At 37.7% G+C, this 21,800-nt stretch overlaps 1 protein-coding gene across 2 annotated transcripts in view; it reads right to left on the bottom strand.

Annotated features, from left to right (window-relative positions):
• The window catches only part of kcnh4b (potassium voltage-gated channel, subfamily H (eag-related), member 4b), a 46,252-nt gene that overhangs the window by 7,091 nt on the left and 17,361 nt on the right, over window positions 1–21,800 (bottom strand). Inside the window, exons 5-13 of one of the 2 annotated variants that reach the window (XM_088016562.1) lie at window positions 14,106–14,346; window positions 13,419–13,576; window positions 13,116–13,317; window positions 11,406–11,600; window positions 10,272–10,471; window positions 9,854–10,103; window positions 9,552–9,766; window positions 2,629–2,667; window positions 425–813 (exon numbers count right to left, since the gene is read on the bottom strand). In XM_088016562.1, the coding sequence (XP_087872688.1) occupies window positions 425–813; window positions 2,629–2,667; window positions 9,552–9,766; window positions 9,854–10,103; window positions 10,272–10,471; window positions 11,406–11,600; window positions 13,116–13,317; window positions 13,419–13,576; window positions 14,106–14,346 (1,889 nt within the window). The remainder of the gene's footprint in view (window positions 1–424; window positions 814–2,628; window positions 2,668–9,551; window positions 9,767–9,853; window positions 10,104–10,271; window positions 10,472–11,405; window positions 11,601–13,115; window positions 13,318–13,418; window positions 13,577–14,105; window positions 14,347–21,800) is intronic. The other variant, XM_088016563.1, reaches the window with a different exon arrangement.

Below are 21,800 nucleotides of genomic sequence, written 5' to 3'. Positions count from 1 at the left end.
TGTAGCATTCCTACAGTGAATTTGAGTCTAGGAAAGCTAAGTCTCTGCCACCTCAGGAGTTTTGGGAAGAACAAATTTATCATGTTTTGTATCTTAAATGCTTTTTTTTTTTTTTGAACAGGATTGGCTTGAATATGTTATTTTTCTTTTTAGCAAATGGTCTTTTTAGAGTCTGTATTCTCCATTTACTGACTAATCAATTTGATGATTTTAATAACTGATTTATCGCCATTAATTGTTTCAGATACCAAAGATCCGTATTAGCTCTAATGATGTGGACAAAGAATTGTACAAACTTCATCAGTTTCAACAGGTAGTTAAATAATAATACTATCAAAATAAACTGCATTATTCAAGTCATTCAGCTTCATCTTGCCATTTTTACCCAGGTAGAAATACCTATAAGGTAAATATGTCCCGATACCTGGGGCTGAGGTCCGGTGGTGGAAAGCACGTCACCGTTGGGATGAGCAACTTTGCAGGTTTTTGCTCGTCTCCCGGCTCGCCGCTAGCTGAAGTTGAAGCCTGAGTTGGGGTGGATAAGGAAGTGCTGTGCTCTTTTTTTGAAGGTGGCTGAGGGGACAAGCTTTGTCCCAGGAATCCTCGGCTGAGGTTTGGTGAACGGCATCGTCGCAGGGCGTTGAACTGATGCAGCTCGTCCCCTAGCAGGTTGCCCAGGGAGGTGCGGCGAACCGGGCTGGTGAAATTGGGAAGCAGGAGGTTGCGCCGGGAACGCGTGGCTGGAGAGAGGTGGAAGGCGTCATCGGGGTCGTCCGACTTCGTCTCAACAATAGGAGGGAGCTTTGGGGACTGCTGGATAGGAGCACAATAAACGGATACAGTAGTGTTAAAAACATAACATTTTGTCAACATTAAAATCATCAAGCAAATACACATCAAATATGTTGATCAGAGGCAACTCGACACAGGTGGGTTTTAAGCTTTTACTTTGCTGTGGGACCCACGTTTCTCTGCAGTTCTGTCTGAATTCAGCCTCGTTTGACAGTTTTGGGCTTGGAGGACCGATTTAAGGTCATGGTACAACATCTCTATCACGTTTAAGTCCAAACTTTGACTGCGCCACTTCTAAGTGTTCATTTTAAAAAATTTCCACTACTGCTGTAAACCAAGAGTCCTTTATGACAAATATAAAGAAGTTTTGATGTTAGTACCACTTACCAATTCCAATTTTTTTTACTTTATTTCTAAAAAGATTTTTTGAGAGAGGGTGCACTAAAACAATCCTGGTTTGCTCTTTAAAATATGACACCAGGAAATGCAATACATGTTGCAAAAACAGATCCCATCACCCCAGCAGATCAATATGCTGAGCAAATATTGATTTTTTTTAATATTATTGATTTAGAAAGACCCTGTGTCGATTCCAGCTAAACATTAATTCTGCAATGTGACCTCAGCTCTAAAAATAGCAGGAAGAGATGGGTGAGGGTACGGTACAAGATAAGAAAAGTAGCTCAGAAGATTTCAGAGAGTTATTGACCCAGTTAGTGAGCTAACACCCGGGACTGGACTGCCCCGTCTCTGCTAAACGAGTTTCAACCTGGAGGGGAAAAACTCGCCCAGACGGTCCCACAGAACCAGCAGCAGCACCACATGAAAAACAGGAGGGATTGCCTCAAAAATCCACATGGAAACCAGGGGAAATCGCTTCTTCTGCCTTTAATTACACTGTGTGTATAATTATAGGCAACAAGGTGATGCAATCTCATCTTTCAATGAACACTTTCCAACTCCAAGCTGCATAAACTTAGTGGATTTAACTTCATCAGGTGATGCGTATTTGTATTTTGTGCAGTTTTAGGAGATCAACAGTCTTTTTTCAAGGTGTGCATAATTGTTTCTGGGTAAAATAAAACAAAACAAAACAAAAAAGATTTAAATTACTCAGTTTGCATGTGTGGGTTTTGGATTTCATACACCTGAGATAAATTATTTAAAATATCAAAAGTGGGCCAAGAAATACCTGAAGACAGATTTTATAATCATTTCTATGCACTTCAAAAGCACAAAATCTTACAAAGTAATTTTGGACTAGTTTCTGATTTCACTTAAAATATCTAAACTAATTTAAAAGTAACTTTTCAGCTACTTATAGAGGCTTGTTTTAAGTAAATAATTCCTTAATACTGACAAAAAAATAACTTGTACAATTGGCAGATAAATTAACTTGTAACATGGGAAAAATGTGTTATAAGTTAAATAATCTGAGAATAGAACGAGAACTTTTTCATGAATATTAAGGAATTATTAACTTAAAACAAGCCTTTATATGTAGCTGAAAAGTTACGTGTTAGTTATGGTTAAGATATTTTCACTAGAAACTCGATGAGTCGGGACTGAAGATATTCTTTTAAGAAAGACAAAACCTCATCTTTACTTTTTAAATATTCAAGTTTGAGGCTTATTAAAATGTTGGATTCACTGAGAGCGTTGTAGTTGTTTCGTATGAAAATTAATCCTCAATAAAAGGCCCTTTCCATGGCCATGCATGCAGTGCAGTGCTCCTGTTTCTGTAACAACGTACTAACACGTTCAGAAAGCGCGTCATAAAAAGGAATAAAAACCCTTTGAAAAACTGGAAGGGTATTAAATGAATGCAGAACTCACATGGGAAAGTCTGGGCGACTTGCAGAATCTGCTGAAGCCCTGCAGGGACAAAAAGGAAGGAGACAAAAGACGACAAGTTGGGAAAACAGCACTTCTAGTGCGTTTGAAGGCTTTTTTTTTTTTTTTTTAAATATGGTAAGCTTCTTAAAAGCACAACCGAGTCAAAATATCAGAAATAAGCAGTTTCTGGAGGATCAGTAGAAATGAAATGAACTTGGCATGTAAACCTCAACCTAGAAGAGGTTAAAAGGGCAAAGTGGCAGGAAGAGAGAAGATCATCACAGGAATGAAACATTTAGTAAGACGTTCAGATTTGCACAAGTAGATGTGTAAATAATTAACCTTTTCAAATATATTTTCCAGCCTCATTGAGTAAAACCATGTCGCTTAAATATTAAATTAGAAATCCTTTACACCACGTGTCAAACTCGAGGCCCGTGGGCCATATGTGGCCCATCGTAGCTTTTTATGTGGCCCTCTAGACTCCAAATTACATGAACAACAAATCTGCAAAATTCACACAAAATCTACAAATTCCCACATTTTTTCTGATTTTTACAGCAAATCTTTCTCAAAATTAGCCAAAAACATTGAGTTAAACATCAGCTTTACTTGATGTCAAGTTATACGGCAATTAATAAAAAGCCACATTAGTGATGATGAATTTTAGAAATTCAAATATTTCTAAAATCTGTGATAAAATCTGTGATTTTGGTTGTTAAAAAAATCCCACAAACCCCCCCGTTAAATCCTGGATGGACTGATCAGTGTGAAAAGATGTTCAATATTATTTTATTTTAAGAAACACTTATTAAATGCTGAAACAAACAGCTACTTATTAACATTCAACAGTTAAATGAGTTTTGTCAACACATTCAGGCACAACCGGCCCTTTAAGAACATTTTGATTTTTGAAAATGAACTGCTACTTACAGAAAATATTTAATTTCTATCAAAATGTTAAAAATGCTAATAATTCTCTCCCTGTGTTTTATTTATTTGTTTATCTCCCTCCTTGGGAATTTGACTAATAACTGTCATTTTTTACATCTGCTCCTTGTGAGATGCTAAAATTTCCTATTCGTCATTTACTGCCACTTCAGCTCAATAATGGAAACTCAAATAAACAAGAGTTCTCAAGATTATCCTCAAAAATAATGAAGCCTGGAGTTTTACAGCCAATGAGTCGCAGCTGGAATTACGAACTGATTGCAGTCGGTGTGTTAGCCGCCCCAGATGGTTGTTTTATAACATTGGTAATCACATTTTTTAATAATCTCAACTAATTTAATGCACAACTCAGAAAACGAATGAAACCGGTGGAGGAAAATTGCCAACTATCTTCATCGCAGAACTTCAAAAATGGGAAATGAACTTAAAAGATGAGCTGTTAAAGTTTAAGTTTTTCAGGATGGGTCATTGGTCCACTTTTCTGTTTCTGCATATATTTGAATGAATCACCAGACATTTTTCCCCCAAACCTAATTGCTTGTAAGTTTGTTTTTCCACCTGGTGCGTGGCAGAATTAGCTTTGGCTATTAAGCAATGGGGAGGATAATTATTTAGCAATGGTGCGGCCTTCTCTAATCGATGAAAAATGTTCTGCAGGAACTGACACAGACACACAGTTAGAGGCCGACAAGCTCTTTGATGCAAGAATGCATTAAATTTAATCCCCAAAGCAAACGGCTGTGTTTAAAAATAAATGATGAAAAGGAAATTAAAGTTTGAATCACTCTAGATTGTGGTAGGCCACATAAAGGATCTCTCAATCTTTGAAGATGAGGATAAATAATGGACTCAAACTAGTGGAAATTTATTAGCGATTAATAATAATAAAATAGGTTTGTGTTGTAATATTATTGAAGTGTTTCTACTCATCTTCCTCTATTATGTTTTTATTTTAGATGTGCAAATTGTTATACATGAGAATATAACTTTACAAAGCAGCTCCTGATCTGCGTATGTAGGATAATTGGAATTGGGTGGTTTAACATTAAATAGTAAAAATAAATCATAGCGTTCTATTTAGAAAGGAGAAGCTAGAACCACATCTAAATTTAGATCTAGATTTAAAATCTGTGTTTATATATGCTCTCCCATCCAGTCTATTTAATATTGAGCTTTGGACAACAATTTCAGACCATAGATGTGCAAAAGCTGGTAGAAACAAGCTCCTAAACCAAATAACTCTGTGGTTTAAATTGCAGCATTAAGTTAAAACTCAATTAAAGATTAATGAGCTATCAGAACTTAAAAAGAAACAACTTTTATACACTTGCTTCTTGTTGTTAAAGCAACTTCATGAACTTTAATTTCTGAGTTAAAACTAAAACAATTTTCTTGTCGACTTAAACTGCATTTCCAAGGCAGCAGGTGGGCTTTCATTTTCAAGTTAAACCACCTTCAAATGTTTTACAGTGTATTGTTACACTTGATAAAATCCCAAACAGTAGATTTAAATAACTATTCAGATTAGTAACACTGAATCATTACCAGTGTCATTTGAAAGCATCAGTTAATCGATTCTACTTGCATTTTAAGACACAACTACAAAATTCCTGAAGAAATTTAACCGGGGCCTGCCAAAGTGTGCCCGTCGGTTGGAACCCAGCGTTCTGATGCTAAAAATTAGCATCAATGCTAAATGTACTCAACTCAACAGCATGTGGAGAGTTACAAACTTGTTGAATAACATGGACTTATGCCATTCTGCATGTTAAAATTAGTGTATATGCCAAGATGCTAATGTTAGCCTAAATGCTGGCAGTAGCATGTGGAGCATCACTAGCATGTTGTTTTAATTTGGCTTGCTCCATTCAGTATACTAAACATGTCTAATTAATAAGAAAATGAGCTAATAGCTAACTTTAGGGAAAAGGCTAACAAGTGGGATGCACTGAAATGCTAATGTTTGTGCTAATGTGCAAGGCAGTTCACTATCCTGAGGAAAGAAACACAATGAAGGCAAATATTATTGCACTGCCTATGGCGGTGCACTAACGTGGGAGGAATATTGAAGCTTTTATTTTGAAACTTTCAGTAAGCTTCATTTTAAACGACCACACTAATCCAATGTGTAACTGTGCTTTGCAAGGCAGTCATTGCTCTTCCATATGTAATGCTTATGGCAGGCCCCAACAAAAAGCCGATATGGCAACAAGCTTTTTGTTTTATATATACTTTCACTGCGAGTGTGTAGATGATGTGTGTGTCAGTTTTTGATGTCTGGCAGCTATAAGTTTGACCATTCCTTGTTCTTCAACCAGGGGAACGTTGTTAAATCAAATACAATAGCAGAAAAACACTGAAATGAAGAAAATTAACCACTTAAGTTTACATGCATAGAACTGGTAATTTGCCAGTTTAACTTTGCATTGGGGTATCAAAATGTTAAGCATCATTCAGCTTTTGAAGCCCTAATTAATACAGTGGAAGCTGCGTCCCTCAGCCCGACTGACAGAAAGACGTCCTCTAATTAGCAAACCCTTCACAGATGTCTTGTCCTTCCTGTTCCAAACTATAAAAATCAAAACAAGGCGGAAAAAAAACAAAGATTAAACTAATGAGCAACAAAACTTTCAAACAATGGAGACGACTAGAGGGGATCAAGAGGAACTAACAGACTGCTAACAAGAATCAGTTTTTAGAAAGCGTAGGAGAGTTGTCACTTTTATCAGTCACACACCACAGACATCCCACCGTTAATTTGCTTTCAGTTCAGAAAAATGCCATGCAAAGCAACTACCCAATATTTTTGTTGTCTTGTTCAACATTTCAGTCCATATCAACCATGGCTTTAAAATGTTACGGTTATAAAACCATGGGTTTCAATCCTGCTAATGAGATATTAGAGAAAGTGCTGCAGTAACTGAGGTAACAGTCATGAACAAGTACATGAATGAGCAGGAACACGCAGTGCTATGCTAGGCAACATGTAGCAATAAGAATGATGTTACAAAAAAAGATCATCGGAGCCAGCAGGCAGTTCTGGACTACACAAACATTCCATTAACATTTTCAGCAACAACTAATGTAAACACTTAAAAGCAGAATAGAAAATATTCACAACAAATCTCAAGTTTTTACAGAGAGGTAGGTAAAACTCAGAGGGAGGCAGATTACCCAAAAAGAGTAGCACTACTTCAACAGGGTTTTACACAAGTAAAAGTAAAAAGTCTCCGTCCAAAAATTACTCAAGTAAGAGTAAAAAAGTATTTGGTAAAAAGTCTACTCAAGTACTGAGTAACTGTTCATATTATCAATCATTTAATATTTAAAAATTGCATCAGCAGAAGGACCAAAATATAAAGTCAAGTGGAAATTTTGGTATTTTAAGGACAGAAATGACAGTAATGGATGCAAGTGAAAAACAAACAAACAAACAAACAAAATAAATTGTTTCCAAATCAGTTCCTTTCAATAAAAAACTAAAACCTTAACAGAAACTTCAGGTGTGAGTCTGTGTCTGGTGAATTTTTGGTTAAAACACGTTTGAAGTTAAAGAATCCAGAAATTTTACTCAAGTACGAGCGGCGATACTTCATAATAAAATTCCTCAAGTAAAAGTAAAAAGTACAGCATAATAAAAGTACGTTTAAAAAAAAATTCCTCAAGTAAATGCAACTGCGTAAAAGTAACTAGTTACTACCCAACTCTGCTAAAACTCAATGGTTTTAGGGACACTTAAATTTTTATTTTCTTTTATTTCTTTTGCTAAATACAAAACTTTTCTTTCCTGTTATTTAATCTCATGATTTAATAATAACACTTATGGTTTAACATTCATTTAGCAAAGCTACTTAAGCACAGGAGCACATACTGTGCTGGTTGTGGGTTTGTTATGTTGATTAGACTTAAAAAAAACCTCAACAAGAAGTAAGGTACTTGAATTAATGAATTCTTATTACACAGTTCATTAGCTGTGTTTGTCATATTAGCATAATGTTTAATTTACCTCCTTATAATGATTGGAAAAGCAGAAAGTGAAGAAAAAACCAAAAGGAGAATACATGTTCACATCTTACACTCCAGGGCTTGTATGCGTTGTGAATTTGTGAAGTAAAACTGAACTAAATTGAATTTATGCAGCAACTGTTGTAGCCATATGAGATTGTAGGATACATTTTTTATATTTTCATTCATAAAGGCATTTTCTTAGCTAAATCAACATAATAATGGGAGCTTCTTTACGCAGTTTGTACTTGAAAAATTCAGATATTATAAAATGCAGATTGCTGAGTGATATTGGCTCAGACTTTACGGTTTAGGGCAGGGGTGTCAAACTCAGCTTCATTTTGGCCCATATCAAAAATATGAATCCGGTTAAAGGGCCGGTTGTGCCAGAATGTGTTGATAAAACCAATTTAGCTGTTAAAATATTAATAAATATCTGTCCCACTAAGATGCCCGGTTTTCTAATGTAATCGGATGCATGTTCCCATTTTCTTTCTATATTACAGTAGTTATGTAAGGTTTTCTGAAATGACTGCTGGTTGTCAGGCAGCACTGAGAGCAGCATCCTGCAGGGCTTTGGGGAAATGAAATGATATGCCTGCCTGACATTGGCACCCACTCATAGTAATTGGTCTTTGGTTGCTGTGGCAGAACGAGACTCGTGTAGGGTGACAAAGGCACCTTAGGGGGCAAAATTGTATTGATTAGTATGTCCTGTTCCACACTGTTTGGCCACGTTTGTGTGCTAATGGTAAAAGTTTTTATGTTTTTAATCTATGGATTTATTTGCAATGTTTGTTTATTTTTACAAACAATAGCAGGGTTCCAGTTCTCTGCTAGTTTTTATGTTACGTTTTCATGCACACAACTTGCAGAGCTGCAACAAGGATTTTTCTTAATTTTTGGGTGATGTTTTTCATTCACTAGGATAAAAAAAGACTATTAGCTGCAGAAACTCAAGTGAGCTTCTCTTCAAAAACCTCCCAATTGTTAAGCCACATTCAGAGGACATTGTGCCATTACCTAGCAACCCAAGCGGAGCTCCAGCACTTTTATTCAACCGGTTTTACTACTGTATGTGCTGTACAATGGCTGCTGGAAAAGACAAATGTTTTGTTGTTGACTTGCCATCCAGAAACCAGTTGTTGTTGGTTGTGCAGGAGCCTCTATTTCTGCTTTTCAAAGATGTGCGGTTGAATAATTGCGCATCTGTTTTCAGACGTTTCCATGTGTGAATGTAAACGTTGAGTTGGGGGGCGTGGCCAGCAGCAGCGTGTTTGGATATAAAGTGACAGGAAGCCTTAAACCAGCTCATTCAGATCTGAGCAGACTAAAATCTCATTTATGCAAAAAAAATAAAAATAATTAATATGTTTTGTGTAGCCAATAAAACTATCTTAACCTGTTCAAGGAAGCATAATAAATAACTTTCAACCCTTCCAGACTGAACGTAGCGGCAGCGATGCAGTCAAATTTGCAGTACCGTAATCCCGCCACATGTTGCGCTACCTGAAAAATTCCAACAGTTTCTGAAAGGGGAGACTTTGCGCTTCCCAGCTGATACCAAGTTATTATGGTAATTACACTCCCATCGTAGCAGGAACTGAAATTAATCTGGTGAAACACTCTTTTAATAGATGGTAAATTGCAAAAATAACTTGCTAGATGTTGAAAGTTCCAGTTGTTATGGATAAATGGGGAAATATATTTACTCACAGCACATTTAAAGAACTTTGTACAATTAAAATAAGCAAAAATATCCAGGCAGAGATTTGAAACTTAGGTCTAAAAGGGTTAAGAACTGTCCTGTTCTCAAACGACTGAGTCTCCTTTTAACCAAATGTTACCCAGCTGCAGAGGCAATAAATATAACTCCCAAAATAACAAACAAAACAAAAAACACAAATCCAGGTAGTAAATTTGCAATTTTGATTAAATACAAAACAATCCTCTTGTTTTGCTGGTACCTCGTCTTGGCTGCCTTCACGCAGGTTGTAGGTGATGTTGTTGTGGATGTCGGTGGTGAACACGCTGGCGTACTCTGGGTACAGCTCCAGCACCTCTCTCAGGCCGCGCACACTGATGTACTGAAGGTCACAGTAGGTGAGCGCCTTCACATCCGCATTCGTCTTTATCACCTGGTCAGTTCCAGGCAAGTCAGACCCGATCAGATCCCCTTTTCCTAAAATCCCAAACATCAACAATCAGTTTCCTGCTCTCGTTTATCTCTTATGAACATGTTTCTGTGCAGGTTTGCCATAAAACAGACCTAATATCGCCAGCACCATGCTGTCCTTCAGCACCTCCAGGGAACCGGAGCAGACAAAGTAGTTGGCATGCAGAGCGTCGCCCTGACGGATCAGGTACTCCCCAGGTACGCAGAAAGAGGTCTTAATATGAAGGGAGAGTGAGCGCAGGCAGCCTCGGCTGGCCCCTTTAAAAACCGGCAGCTGAAGGATGTCCTTATTCAAATGCATGGCGATGTCGGCCCGCAGCTCATCTGGGAAGTCGTGCAGGAGCTGGGGATATTTGATGTAATAAGGCGCAGAGTAGTTGGAATATTTTAAATCAGTTGATGGTGTGAAAGGGTTGGGAGGGGATTTCACACACACACAAACAAAATCATCATTTCTTAATCTTTAAGTCATTGGGGGACGGCATCTTGTGAAAACAAAGGAGACTCCCACCTCGTTGGCATCGATGCCGTTGTTGACAGACCATGTGGTCTGGAAGTACTCCAGCATCCGCTGCTTAAGCTGCTGGGGCAGACGGTGAACACGGATGAAGTCCTTCAGGTCGTTCATACGCGTGTGGTAGAGGGAGCGGCGTGAGTACATGCGCTGGATGATGGCCGTCACGTTACCGAAGACGACAGCGTGCATCAGAGCTGGGGCAGATGGAGGCAGTAATGATAGCAGTTCAGCTGAGACACATGAACAACTCAGCAAAGTTTTTCTCTTTGTCGGACAAAAAGGTGAGCTAACTCAAAAGAAAGCGGGAAAACAGAAAACAGGAAAAATCCTTACAGAATCTCTTGTTTTGGTGTCATCTTTAGCTTCTTTTTTATTTTAAAGCACAGATTCTTGCTGGGGCTGCTTGAACATTCAGACAAACCGCAAATTCAATAATGGCAGAAAAACAGTTCCTATGCATGTAATGGGATTTACAAATTATACACGCTCTCGTTAAAATAAAAGAATTAAATCTGAATTATATCCAATATTAGATATGTACAAAAGATTAAATGCTGAGTCAAATGCAATTAAAGTCAACAAGAAAAATGTTTTGGTTTTAACTCAGAAGTTGTCTAAACATTAAGTTCATTAATCTTGAATTGTGAGTTTTAACTTAATGCTGCAATTCAAACCAAATAATTATTTCACAATATGCAAGAGAAAAAACTGTCCTCACCCAGTTAAAGAGCCACAAATAAAATCTCTTTAAAGATTAAACTAAAGATAAATATAAAACTTTGATCCCAAAACTCTCGTTTGGAACTCAAATAAGTTCAGCCCTTCAAACTTTTAAAGTTTTATTTGCTCTTTCATCCATAGGGATTTGACACTAAGTCACTGCTGTGTTTACATCATCATCATGATTCGTACAGGCAGTAAAATAAACCCATGATAATCTGCTGGGCTGCCGCACTTATTATTGCCACCTCAGCTGAAATAATCTGTTTCTGAAAGATGGTGATTGCATCAAGCTGCGTCTCCAAACCCAGCCAAGCGGTTCTACCCGACTCCTGCTGGATTTCTTGGACTGTCGTACAAAACAGAGACACAGAGAGAGAGAGAGAGACAACCTGGTGTCAAACGTACCACCGATGAGCATGGTGCAGATGGAGAAGATCTTCTCGGCGTCGGTGTTGGCGCAGACGTTCCCGAAGCCCACACTGGTCAGGCTGCTGAGGGTGAAGTAGAGAGCAGCGATGTAGGAGCTGCGGACTGTTGGGCCGCCCACTGTGCTGTTGATGTACGGAGTCTCCAGACGTTTGCCCAGCTCATGGAGCCACCCTGGGGAGCAAAGCAACACCATTTCAAAAAGCTCTCTCTCTTTGTGTCGGTCAGGAAAACGACTGATCTCAGTGAAAGGATGGAGAGAAAAGCTAAAATCATTGCCAGCTTCTGTCTGTATGTGGGTATTTGCCAAAATGAGGATATGGACAGTAATAGCAAGCTGGCATTTTAAAACTGGATGGCTACAATTAACCAGTTTTGGGGTAAATACAGACATTAGATTTTAAATAGAGTCGAACATAATCAAAATAATCTGGTATTAATCTAATCCACATTTATTCAAGACAGATAAAGGCAGAGGAAGCCCATATAAGAAAAACTAACTGAACTTTACCAGCTTTTAAAACCACCTTTATGAACAATAAATCATTTTTGTTGGAGTTTATTATTTTCTCACTCTGCTGCAGAGGAAATTTGCCCCAGCCTCTGCCTCCAGTTTCATTGCTTGCATGGCCTACTTTGTTCCTGGGTTTAAGGGAAAGATTGATATCTTCCCATCTGGCTCCAGAAAACTTTGGTGTACAGAAAATATTACGCTGAGCCCCAAACATCCTCCATCTGTGCACCATACTACAGATATGCTGTTTGGTTTAATTCAGACCTAACTTCTGTCAAATTTACAAACTTTGTCCAAATTCTACCATCTTTAAATGTAACAATTTAACATGTTAATTATATATATATATATATATATATATATATATATATATATATATATATATATATATATATATATATATATATATAAATATAAAAGCCGTACCGGGCTATAGCCGCTGGTATCTCGGTTTTCCACAAAATCTGGTGGATTTATTAAGGACGCAGCTCTCTGTCTCCAATGGCGAACCATGGATTCATTCACGCCGAACTTACATGCAGCGGCTCTATTTACTACCAGATCAACAGCCTTCAACTTAAAGCTGCATCATATGAATTTCTTCGTGTTGTTTCCATGATGAGCGGGTATGAGTTTGAAGAAATTTCTCCGTCGTGCCTGCTGCTAGCATGTGCTTGTTCTAAATGAAAATTAGCATGTTCTTTGATTTCCAATTTTGACTTCTAATGATTCACTTCCTGCTAAAGCGCCCCCTGGTGGTTGAGGAAAAAACCCACAGAAAAACCGCGTGGTTCAAAGCGTGGGGGAAAAAGTAGCAGCTTATAGACCGAAAAATACAGTATTAGCATAGTGAAGACAAAACAGATATTGACTCATATTTCTTTTGGTAATAATAAGAAGCCGTTCAGTGATTTATAAACTAACAGCAGTATTTATCCCTGAGCTACATGGAGCCAGTGTAAGGACTTTAGATCTGGGGTGATGTTCTGTACCTTCCTGGTTTTAGTCAGAACGCCAGCAGCAGCGTTCTGGATTAGCTGCAGCTGGAGGATTGATTTTTTTTAGGCAGATTACTGTTGCAATAATCAATGTGACTAAAGATGAACACATGGATGAGTTTCTCTTGCTGAGACATTAGTCCTCTAATCCTGGAATAAAAATTACTTAAGACTCACCTATGTCCCAGGTTTCACTGGTTTCTATTTCCTTGCGGCCGATCATGTACCAGATGCAGGCCATCCAGTGCGCCAGCAGGGCAAAAACAGACATCAGTAAGGTCAGCACCATGGCGCTGTACTGAGAGTAACGGTCGAGCTTCTGAAGAAGCCGAAGGAGACGCAGAAGACGGACCGTCTTCAGGAGGTGCACTAAAGAGGTCTAAACAAAGAACGGCAATTTGAAAACGTCAGTTCCTCTTGATTATACCACTTGATTGGCACGGATTAACTGTAGGTCTGCAAAAATGTGGTTGTACTCACCACTGTGATGTTGAAGGCATAGAGTAGGTCAAAGGGCAAGGCGGCCACCAAGTCCACAAAGAACCAAGTGGTGGCATAGTGAATGCAAATGGAGCGAGACTCGTACACCACCTGACCCGACTGGCTCACATAGGTGGTACGAAAGTTCAGGATAATGTCTGGAATTATAAAATCACCCCAAAAACTGACAGCCATGTCATGGTGATTCTTAAAACATTAATAGAAAATCAAGATGCAGTTGTGGATGGGGTTTGGTCCATTCAAAGAAAGAGCAACAGCTGGGATATAATGTGAATTATAACCAAATTTCCCTGTCGTTTAAAAAATAACCAGTCAAATATGGAAAATATTCTGTTAACACAACCTCTGCTTCAGGTAATCCTGCAAGTTTTTTGTCTGGACTCTTGCCAAACAATTATAAAACTTTAATTTTCTTTAGGTGAAGCAGTTCTTTCAAGATTTTAATGCTTGAACCCTGTGTTATACTCAAAAACTAAAAATGACATTCATGTCAAATTGTACAGACTAAATGTACAATTAGAGAGTTGGAAAATCATTTTTCATGATAAAAATATTGGATCTTATGGTTTTCAGAACCTCTTCTTTTTAGAAATTATACAAAAAAATTTGAACTTAAACAAATCCTGAAATTCTCCAACTTTCTAATCACCGTTTTCCAGCTCTTACCAGTAATGAACAGCATTTCCACTAAGATGTCGCTGACGATGGTGGAGCGGGAAGCAGGGATGGAGTCGTCGTGTGGGGAGAAGCTGACGTTGTAGGGTACGGTGACGGCCACGTAGAAGGTAGCCAGCAGGATGAGCCAGTCCCACAGCGCCTTGGATACGCTGTAGTGGAGCAGGATGAAGCGCGACTTCTGCACCGCCGCCACCTTGTACTCTGGCACTGAAGGCTTGTCCACCATCGTCTGTATGGCAGCAGGAGTACACCACTTTTAAATTGTTTGTACTGCAGCATGTAAAGGTATGGGGTTGAAAAATTTAAGATTGATAGGATGATAGGAAAACTAATTATGTTTAATTTTTTTTTTGGCCAGTGTTTACAGATTGTAATCTTGCTTAAAGTTCTTATTATGTAAAAGTTCAACTCATCCTCTGCTTTCCAGTGAAGCTTCAAATGACAGCTTTTAATAATCACCGCTGCTTCTTCCTTTACGAAGCAAACTGGATTTAAATTTCCTCTGGGACAAATAACCCCAAAGAATCCATCTAGTCTGGATAAAACCCATATTTTCCCTGTCAAGCGTTCTCATTTCAGTGTAAACACTGTTGATATTACTTGACTCATTTACAGTATTGCTTTCTCAGACTGGAGCATGCCTCTCTCTGCTTGTCACCTATCTGAAGAGCGAAGAGGCGGTAGATTGGTTACTGGGAGCTCTGGCATTTAATGAAGATGTAGCTGCACCTACAGCATCTAGGAGAGCCGGCTCTAGACAGTTTGGAGCGCTGATGGGTTCAGCATTGATTCATTTAAAGATTTCTAAAATAAATCAAGCTGCAGTGCAGCTTCACAGTAGCTACAGTAGCATTATTAGGCAACTGTGGCTTTTAGTTGATTTAAAAGTGGGTACAGGCTGTACAAACAGACAAGGATGCTAACCAGACTGGATAGCAGCCGTCAATCATAATGACTGTCAGGCCTCGGTGTAACCGCGGATTAGCAGTGAACAATTTTTAAAAGCTAAAAAAAACTAACGTTCATCCGCGTCTAACCGCTAGTAACCATAGAAACAATGCCGCGCCGTGATGTAGCCTAGCATGTATGGAAAAACTGGTTAACCTCTCGTCTTTTGTACGTTTTTAATGCTGCTCCGGTTTAAGGGGAAACGCCATTTATGACACAGTGACATAAATCATGTGGCGTGAATTCAGGAAAAGTCTGTAATTTTTAATCCACACGTCAGGAGGAAGAAGGTATGGGTCGGTTTCCGCCGCGTATGAGCACCAACCAGGTGTGTAACGTTCACAGACAAATTAGCTTGACTCGAATAAGTAGAAGCCACGAATAAACTGTCAAAAACAACTTGGGAAAACAATTTCAACACTTCTGTCTCTCACTTCCAACGTCCATCATGGCGCCTCTAATGATTAAGTGACGTACTTGCAAAGGGTCAATAAACAAAATGTTAACTTCCGCTAAACTTTCCATATTACTGTTGGCTTACTGAAATGGTAATTTTACAAACTTAGTTTCCTGCTGTCAGTTATACAGTGCAAATGTTACATGTAAGTAATTGCTTCAGGAAAAGGGAAAATGTTATGTCTTGTTATTGCATGAAAAGGACAGCAGGGGGAGCTCTGACTATGTATAAGATAAGATAAGATGTGGTATGAAGAAGAAGAAGAGAGTAAAGAGAGAACTGAAGCTGAGCTACGTGTGATGCCTGCTTATTCCACTATTTCAACATAGCATACCACAACAGGTCAATAAACAAAATGTTAACTTCCGCTTATAAAGAAAAACAGAACATGTTAGCTAACTGTTGCTTGTAGGTTCTTGTAGCACTGCTCTCTCTGAAGACTTCCTTCAGATTTAATAATTGGTCTAACTAAAGTAAAATCCTTGAAGTGAAGTGTAGAGCCACACAACTAAAGCTGTTTCTGTTGAAGTGGATAACAGTGAGGCTTGTTTGGTGAAGGTAAATATCTAATACTATATTAGCTACTTGAATTTTAAGCTTAATTTGTTAATTATACAAAACGCAGACAGAACCCTTGACAAGCTGCATAAATGAATAACTTAACATCCAGATGGTCACAAGGGGGAGGGCTGCAACTATTAATGATAATCAGATGGACACTGCAGTGCCAACATTTTGCAGAAACCGACCATTTAAATGTCAACACCCTCTCCTGTGCACTGACTGCCGATTGTTGAGTAAAGCAGCAACTGAAGTGAAAACGAACAGTGATGTGAGGAGTAATCTCTGAGAGACAGCCATCCATACAGACGGTGATAAGCCCCTTAAAAGTCTGCGCTGAAACGCCATAAAATGACAGAAAAAGGACTGTGGTCAGTCAAGAGGAAACTTATTACAATTAAAGGGCTTGATCATTTCATACACGGCTGAGCTTTATCCCGCCAAGTATCAGATGGCAGAGTTTAGTTCGGAGGAAGGGAATCATTTTTGGGGAAAGGAGAGAAAAGTCTCAAATGTACCCATGTTAAAATGGAAGGTTTTTGTGATGCAAAAAATGACATCAGAATAAATATTTTCAAACTTTAAAATGACATATGGACAAATATCTTGTGTAATCCAATAGACAAACAATCCCCGCCCGTCATGAATTATAGTAAATTTCTTAAATCTGTGTTCTTGTAGGGTCTTCTTGTTTACATCCTTATTATATCCAAAATGTGCAGAGAAGTTGCACTGGATCAGAATTATCTCAATAAACCAGAGCTGGTTCGTATCTAGTTACATTCACTCAATTACACTTACTTGAGTAGTTTTATTATGAAGCATTTCTACTCTTACTTGAGCAAAATTTCTGGATTTTCTTATGAAAAACAAACATGTTATAACCAAAAATTCGCCAAACACAGACACACACACTTGCAGTTTTTGTTAAAGTTTTTTGTTGAAAGAAACTGATTTGGAAAAAAAGAAGTTTTTGCCTGATTTTTGTTTTTGTTATAAGAATTATTGTCATTTACATTCAAAATTCCCACTTTATATTTTGGTCCATCTGATTATGCAATTTTTATATATCAAATAATTTATAATTTGATCAGTTATTCAGTACTTGAGTAGACTTTTTACCACATACGTTTTTACTCCTACTTGAGTAATTTCTTAGACTGCTACTTTTTACTTTTTACTTGAGTTGAAGTAGTGCTACTTTTACTTGAGTACAGTTTTTGGATACTCTACCCACATCTGCAATGTACACATGTAAAGGTCAGGAGAAAGTAACAAAAAAGACTCAAGCATTTTAAATTTTGCTACAGGCCTAGGAACTTTTCAGAGAATAGAGCTGACCAAGTTTAGCTGGGAGGAAGAAAAGGTGACAGCCTTGAAAGTGTGGAGAGCGAACAACAAAAACAAATAAATAAAAAGCTATCTAGACAAGAATGTGGCCACTTCTGGACACTCGAGTTGAGTAACAGCGAAACGGGGAGATGAAATCTTAACCTAGAAGCTGCTGAGGTGGTTTGGAGAAAAATTGACTGATTCTATTTCAGTAACCTCCACATCGTTCTCCCTTTCTTCTAAAATAAGAAATGCAGTGAAGAGGTGAAATGCTCCACTGTCTTCCACTGCCGGGACATGCAATAATGCATGTCAGTTATAAATCCGACCTGCTGCCTAAAGCTTTGCGATTCAGCTCCATTTCATGTGTGCTAAGGTATTTACTGAGGACAAAAATGTGATCTTTGATGAGGACAACTGCAAGGGGAACGTTTCTACAAGTCAGTCCTTTTCTCCTGGTTAACAGAAAAGCATGAAATCCCACAGAGTTCCTTGTCAGTGAGAAATGGCTCGGTTACAGCTGCTGATAACTCACAGGCTGACACCATTCAAACAGAAACAAAAAAAAAACACATGTCAGCACCTTGGTAAGCAGGTTTCATCGAAAGAAAAAGTGCTGAACATTTTTTGTAAAGGTTATGTGACAGAACAGGAAGGATTTCTATTTGTAAATTAGCTTTACACCTCAGCTTCTCTTTCTGTTGATCTGTTAACGGCTTTAGCACCGCTTAAGGATGTGTGAGCGTGACTATGAGTATTCCTAAATGGCTTTTTTCCTCGCCTTTTGAGACTCGGGGAGCAAAAATATATATTATTTATAAGATAGTCTTGGAAGGATTGGAATGATTCAGCATTGCCAGGATATAAAAATACTCTCTGGTGCAACACAGACCAGGGGTGTCAAACTCTCCATCTCTTAGATGAGTTCCCGGTCCAGCACACCTGAATCAAATTCACTGAATTACCTTCTCCGTGTGCAGTCAGGTGTGGCAGATTGATGCTAATGACCTAATTATGTGATTCAGGTGTACTAAAGCAGAGATATATTTAAAAAGCTGTAGAAGACTGGCCTTGGATAGCTGGACTTCAACTGTCCATTGCAAACTTTGTCAATATTTCACTAATGTGAAGAAGGAAAATAAAAATAATGTTGCAATTACTGTGTTTACATGAAATAAGAAACAGTTAAAATTACATGTGAATAAGCCGTCTTCTTCATCTTTTCCTCCACTTGTAACATCACGACTCGTGTGAGGCAAAAAAAAAGTTTCCATTGCAGTTTTGCCAAAAACACCAACCACCTCATCCCAGCGCAAAAACTATTCTTCAAGAAACATGAGTTGTTTTTCCAATGTATTTTCTTCGTAATTAATTAGTTTGCACAACTTTATGGTAAAGGTAAATGTATGTACTATGGGGAGTTGCCCAGGGTGTTATTAGAAAGAGGGGCAACCAATCACCCCAAGGAAAAAAAAAGCCTCATGTGTGAGTTTAGCCCTGAGGATGATTTCAACTGGTTTTACAGATGTGCATTTAATAGTTATTTGTAGGCCTGTCACGGTAACAAATTTTGCTGGATGAAAATTGTTCCAGAACTTATTGCAATAAACAATAATATTGTTGTTTTGAGACCATTTCTAAGTAATATAACGGTAATGGCAAAATAATAATGCAAGAACACATTCTCAAAGATCAGCCAACTTTAAATTCTAGTGAACATTTAACACTGAAACTGGAGGATATTTTAAATATCCAAAATAAATAAATAAAACAACAAATAAAATGAATTTGAAGTCTTTGTAAACAACATTGTCCTAAAAAAAAGAGCTAGTTGAGACCAAAGCACCAAACTGAAAACTTTTATCATCCAGTTTTTGGTAGAAAGTGAAAAAAGCAGATAAACGATAAATCAGGCCAATGGAAATTATTGAGTATGTTTTAATTTATCATGCGATGAATTGATTTATTGATTATTGTGACATGCCTAGTTATTTGGTATCCCAATGTGTGTTAGCATGCTCTGCTTTCTGCTAGCAAGACTAACATTTTCTACACGGCTATTTTGCACTTTATAAAATTTTATAAAAAGAAAAATATTTTCTTTTTTGCATTACAAAAACACAATTTGCATTGTGGCGAGAATAAAAGAATAAGAGGGACACAGCAAAATTAAGAATATTAAAGGGAAAAATGACACTGGACATTATGACTTTTGTCCGAGTGTAGAAACTGTAAACCATGTTATCTTGGACTGTTGTAAATACTCAGCTGAAAGGAAACCAAATGGCAACTGAAGTTCCTAGCAGATGAGCAAAAGTATTTAACACAAAGTGTTTCGATTGTAATAAAAGAGAAAAAAGAAAAAAAAAATAGGTAGATGAGTTGCAGTAAATATTTGGAGGAAGAAAAGATCCAGAGGGATGAGGCAAGAAAGTTATTAGGTTAGTTTGACAGATGGAAAGCGTAGCTTAGCAGAGGAAGAGAAATGTAGCAGCAGGGGAAAATAAGCATGACAGATAAGAGGAAAAATCAAACAGAGATTTCCTTTACCAACAAGATCGCCTTCAGTAGCAGATACACACAACTCAATATCCTGCCAGGAGGAGCGCGATTTAAACCTAAACACACAGAGCATGCAGGCAGGGGGTGAAATAAAGGGAACCTTAATGAATCTTAAAAATAAAGACGCTGCGGGGCTAGGAGCCAAAATCAATCCAGAGAAAGATCCAATTACATTCAAACATGGAGCAGAGAGAAACCAAGCTAGAGGAACAAAAAATAAACAGGTAGAGGTTTATGTTGAACTGGTTAGGAAGAAGGAAACTAGATAATGTACAGAGTTAAACTATGGGGGAATAACTGTCGATAGTAGCCTCACAGGCACGCCCACTAGGAGGAAACAAACGCACCCAGTGTAACACTTTCATTCTATTGGCTGAGCGGTTGCTAGGCGACGGTACTTTTTTGTTCCAAGCAGACAAGTTTTGAGCTTGAGGAGAAAGGTTTGAGAAAGGAGTGAATATTTGAGAGAGAGCAGAAGTTTTGTGTGAAAGCATTACAAGTTTTGAGAAGAAAGACGTGAAATCCTGCTTTCAGACTGAAAATGTGCACTCAGAAAAATCCCCCCATAACAAATGGCCTGAATAATCTGAAAAACAGCAGAAAAAAAGATCTGATTAAATGTTCGCAGGATGTTTTATCCAAACATTTATAAATGATTATGCAACCCGTTTTGAACAATAGCCATATATAAATATAAAATTTTCCTACTATAATATAGAAATAACCAGCAAACAGCTTAATTAGGCATAACCGCTATTTTCTTTCACTTTAAAGTGACGTTTTTAGTTTAAACAAGCAAAACAAGCAGTCGTTGAAAATAACAAAAGCCTTCCAGTTTCCCCCATTGTTTGATATATTTTAGTTTATAAAACCACTGTTTTCCTAATTTTTTTATTCAAATGTCCTGATTTTATTTGCAGTGAGCGACATGCAGTATCTTATATACTATAATTTGACGACTTCTTTGTTATTCTGTATTTTCTGCTGCTGCTGTGTGATTTATATTTTCTTTAGGTTAAATCACCACCTGAGGTGTTTGTTGTTTCTCTGCCACCCTTCTGTTGCTCATAAAGTTGTAATTTGCATTAAATAGCTTGGAAAAATATAACTACTACCCCCGTGGAAGTTTTTAAAATATAATAAATGCTGTGGGAAAGAATAAATTGGAGAGCAAAAGTGAGATTAAGAGACAGCTGAGAGCAGGTTATGAACACATTACCCCTGGATTGCATCGCATAAAAATATATAAAGGGTGTAAGAGTGCTGGAATAAAATCTGAAAATAAAAACGTTGTGAATCTCAGAGTAAGCAGATGTTCTCTCTTCAAGGAAATGCGGGGCAAATCTCATCTTCTGGCTGTTGTGACTGTTTTTCCAAATACTGTTGAAACAGATGGTGGTTCTGCATGCATGATGCTTGGAAGTTTATTCACATTTTGTGTTAGATTGTTGGGCGTTTAACTTACAAATCAGATTCTGAGTGGATTTTACCCAGCAGACATTTGGGGTACCTCAAGGTTTGATATGAGGACCCATTCTCTTTTTAATCACAACCCAAAGAATAAAATCCTGGATACAAGCAACTAAATTAGTTTTTAGTCTTTATAATTTTATTTTAGAAAGACTTTGCTTTCCAAACAGACTTTTAACTAAATAAAGTAACGCAGTTATAACACATTTTCAGTTTTCCAGCATTATGTCTGTTTTTTATGTTTTTGCTTTGAAATACTTGTTTGATTTTGTCTGTGACGTTTAAACACACCTTAATTAGACAAATATATTTAAATCCCATCTCTAACTGTGAAGGGGAGATTTAAATAAAAA

This window comes from Poecilia mexicana, unplaced genomic scaffold, assembly GCF_051168715.1.
Source record: "Poecilia mexicana isolate PSO_F unplaced genomic scaffold, ASM5116871v1 scaffold_19, whole genome shotgun sequence".
Taxonomy (NCBI): domain Eukaryota; kingdom Metazoa; phylum Chordata; class Actinopteri; order Cyprinodontiformes; family Poeciliidae; genus Poecilia; species Poecilia mexicana.
This window is presented reverse-complemented; position numbering and strand designations above follow the sequence as displayed.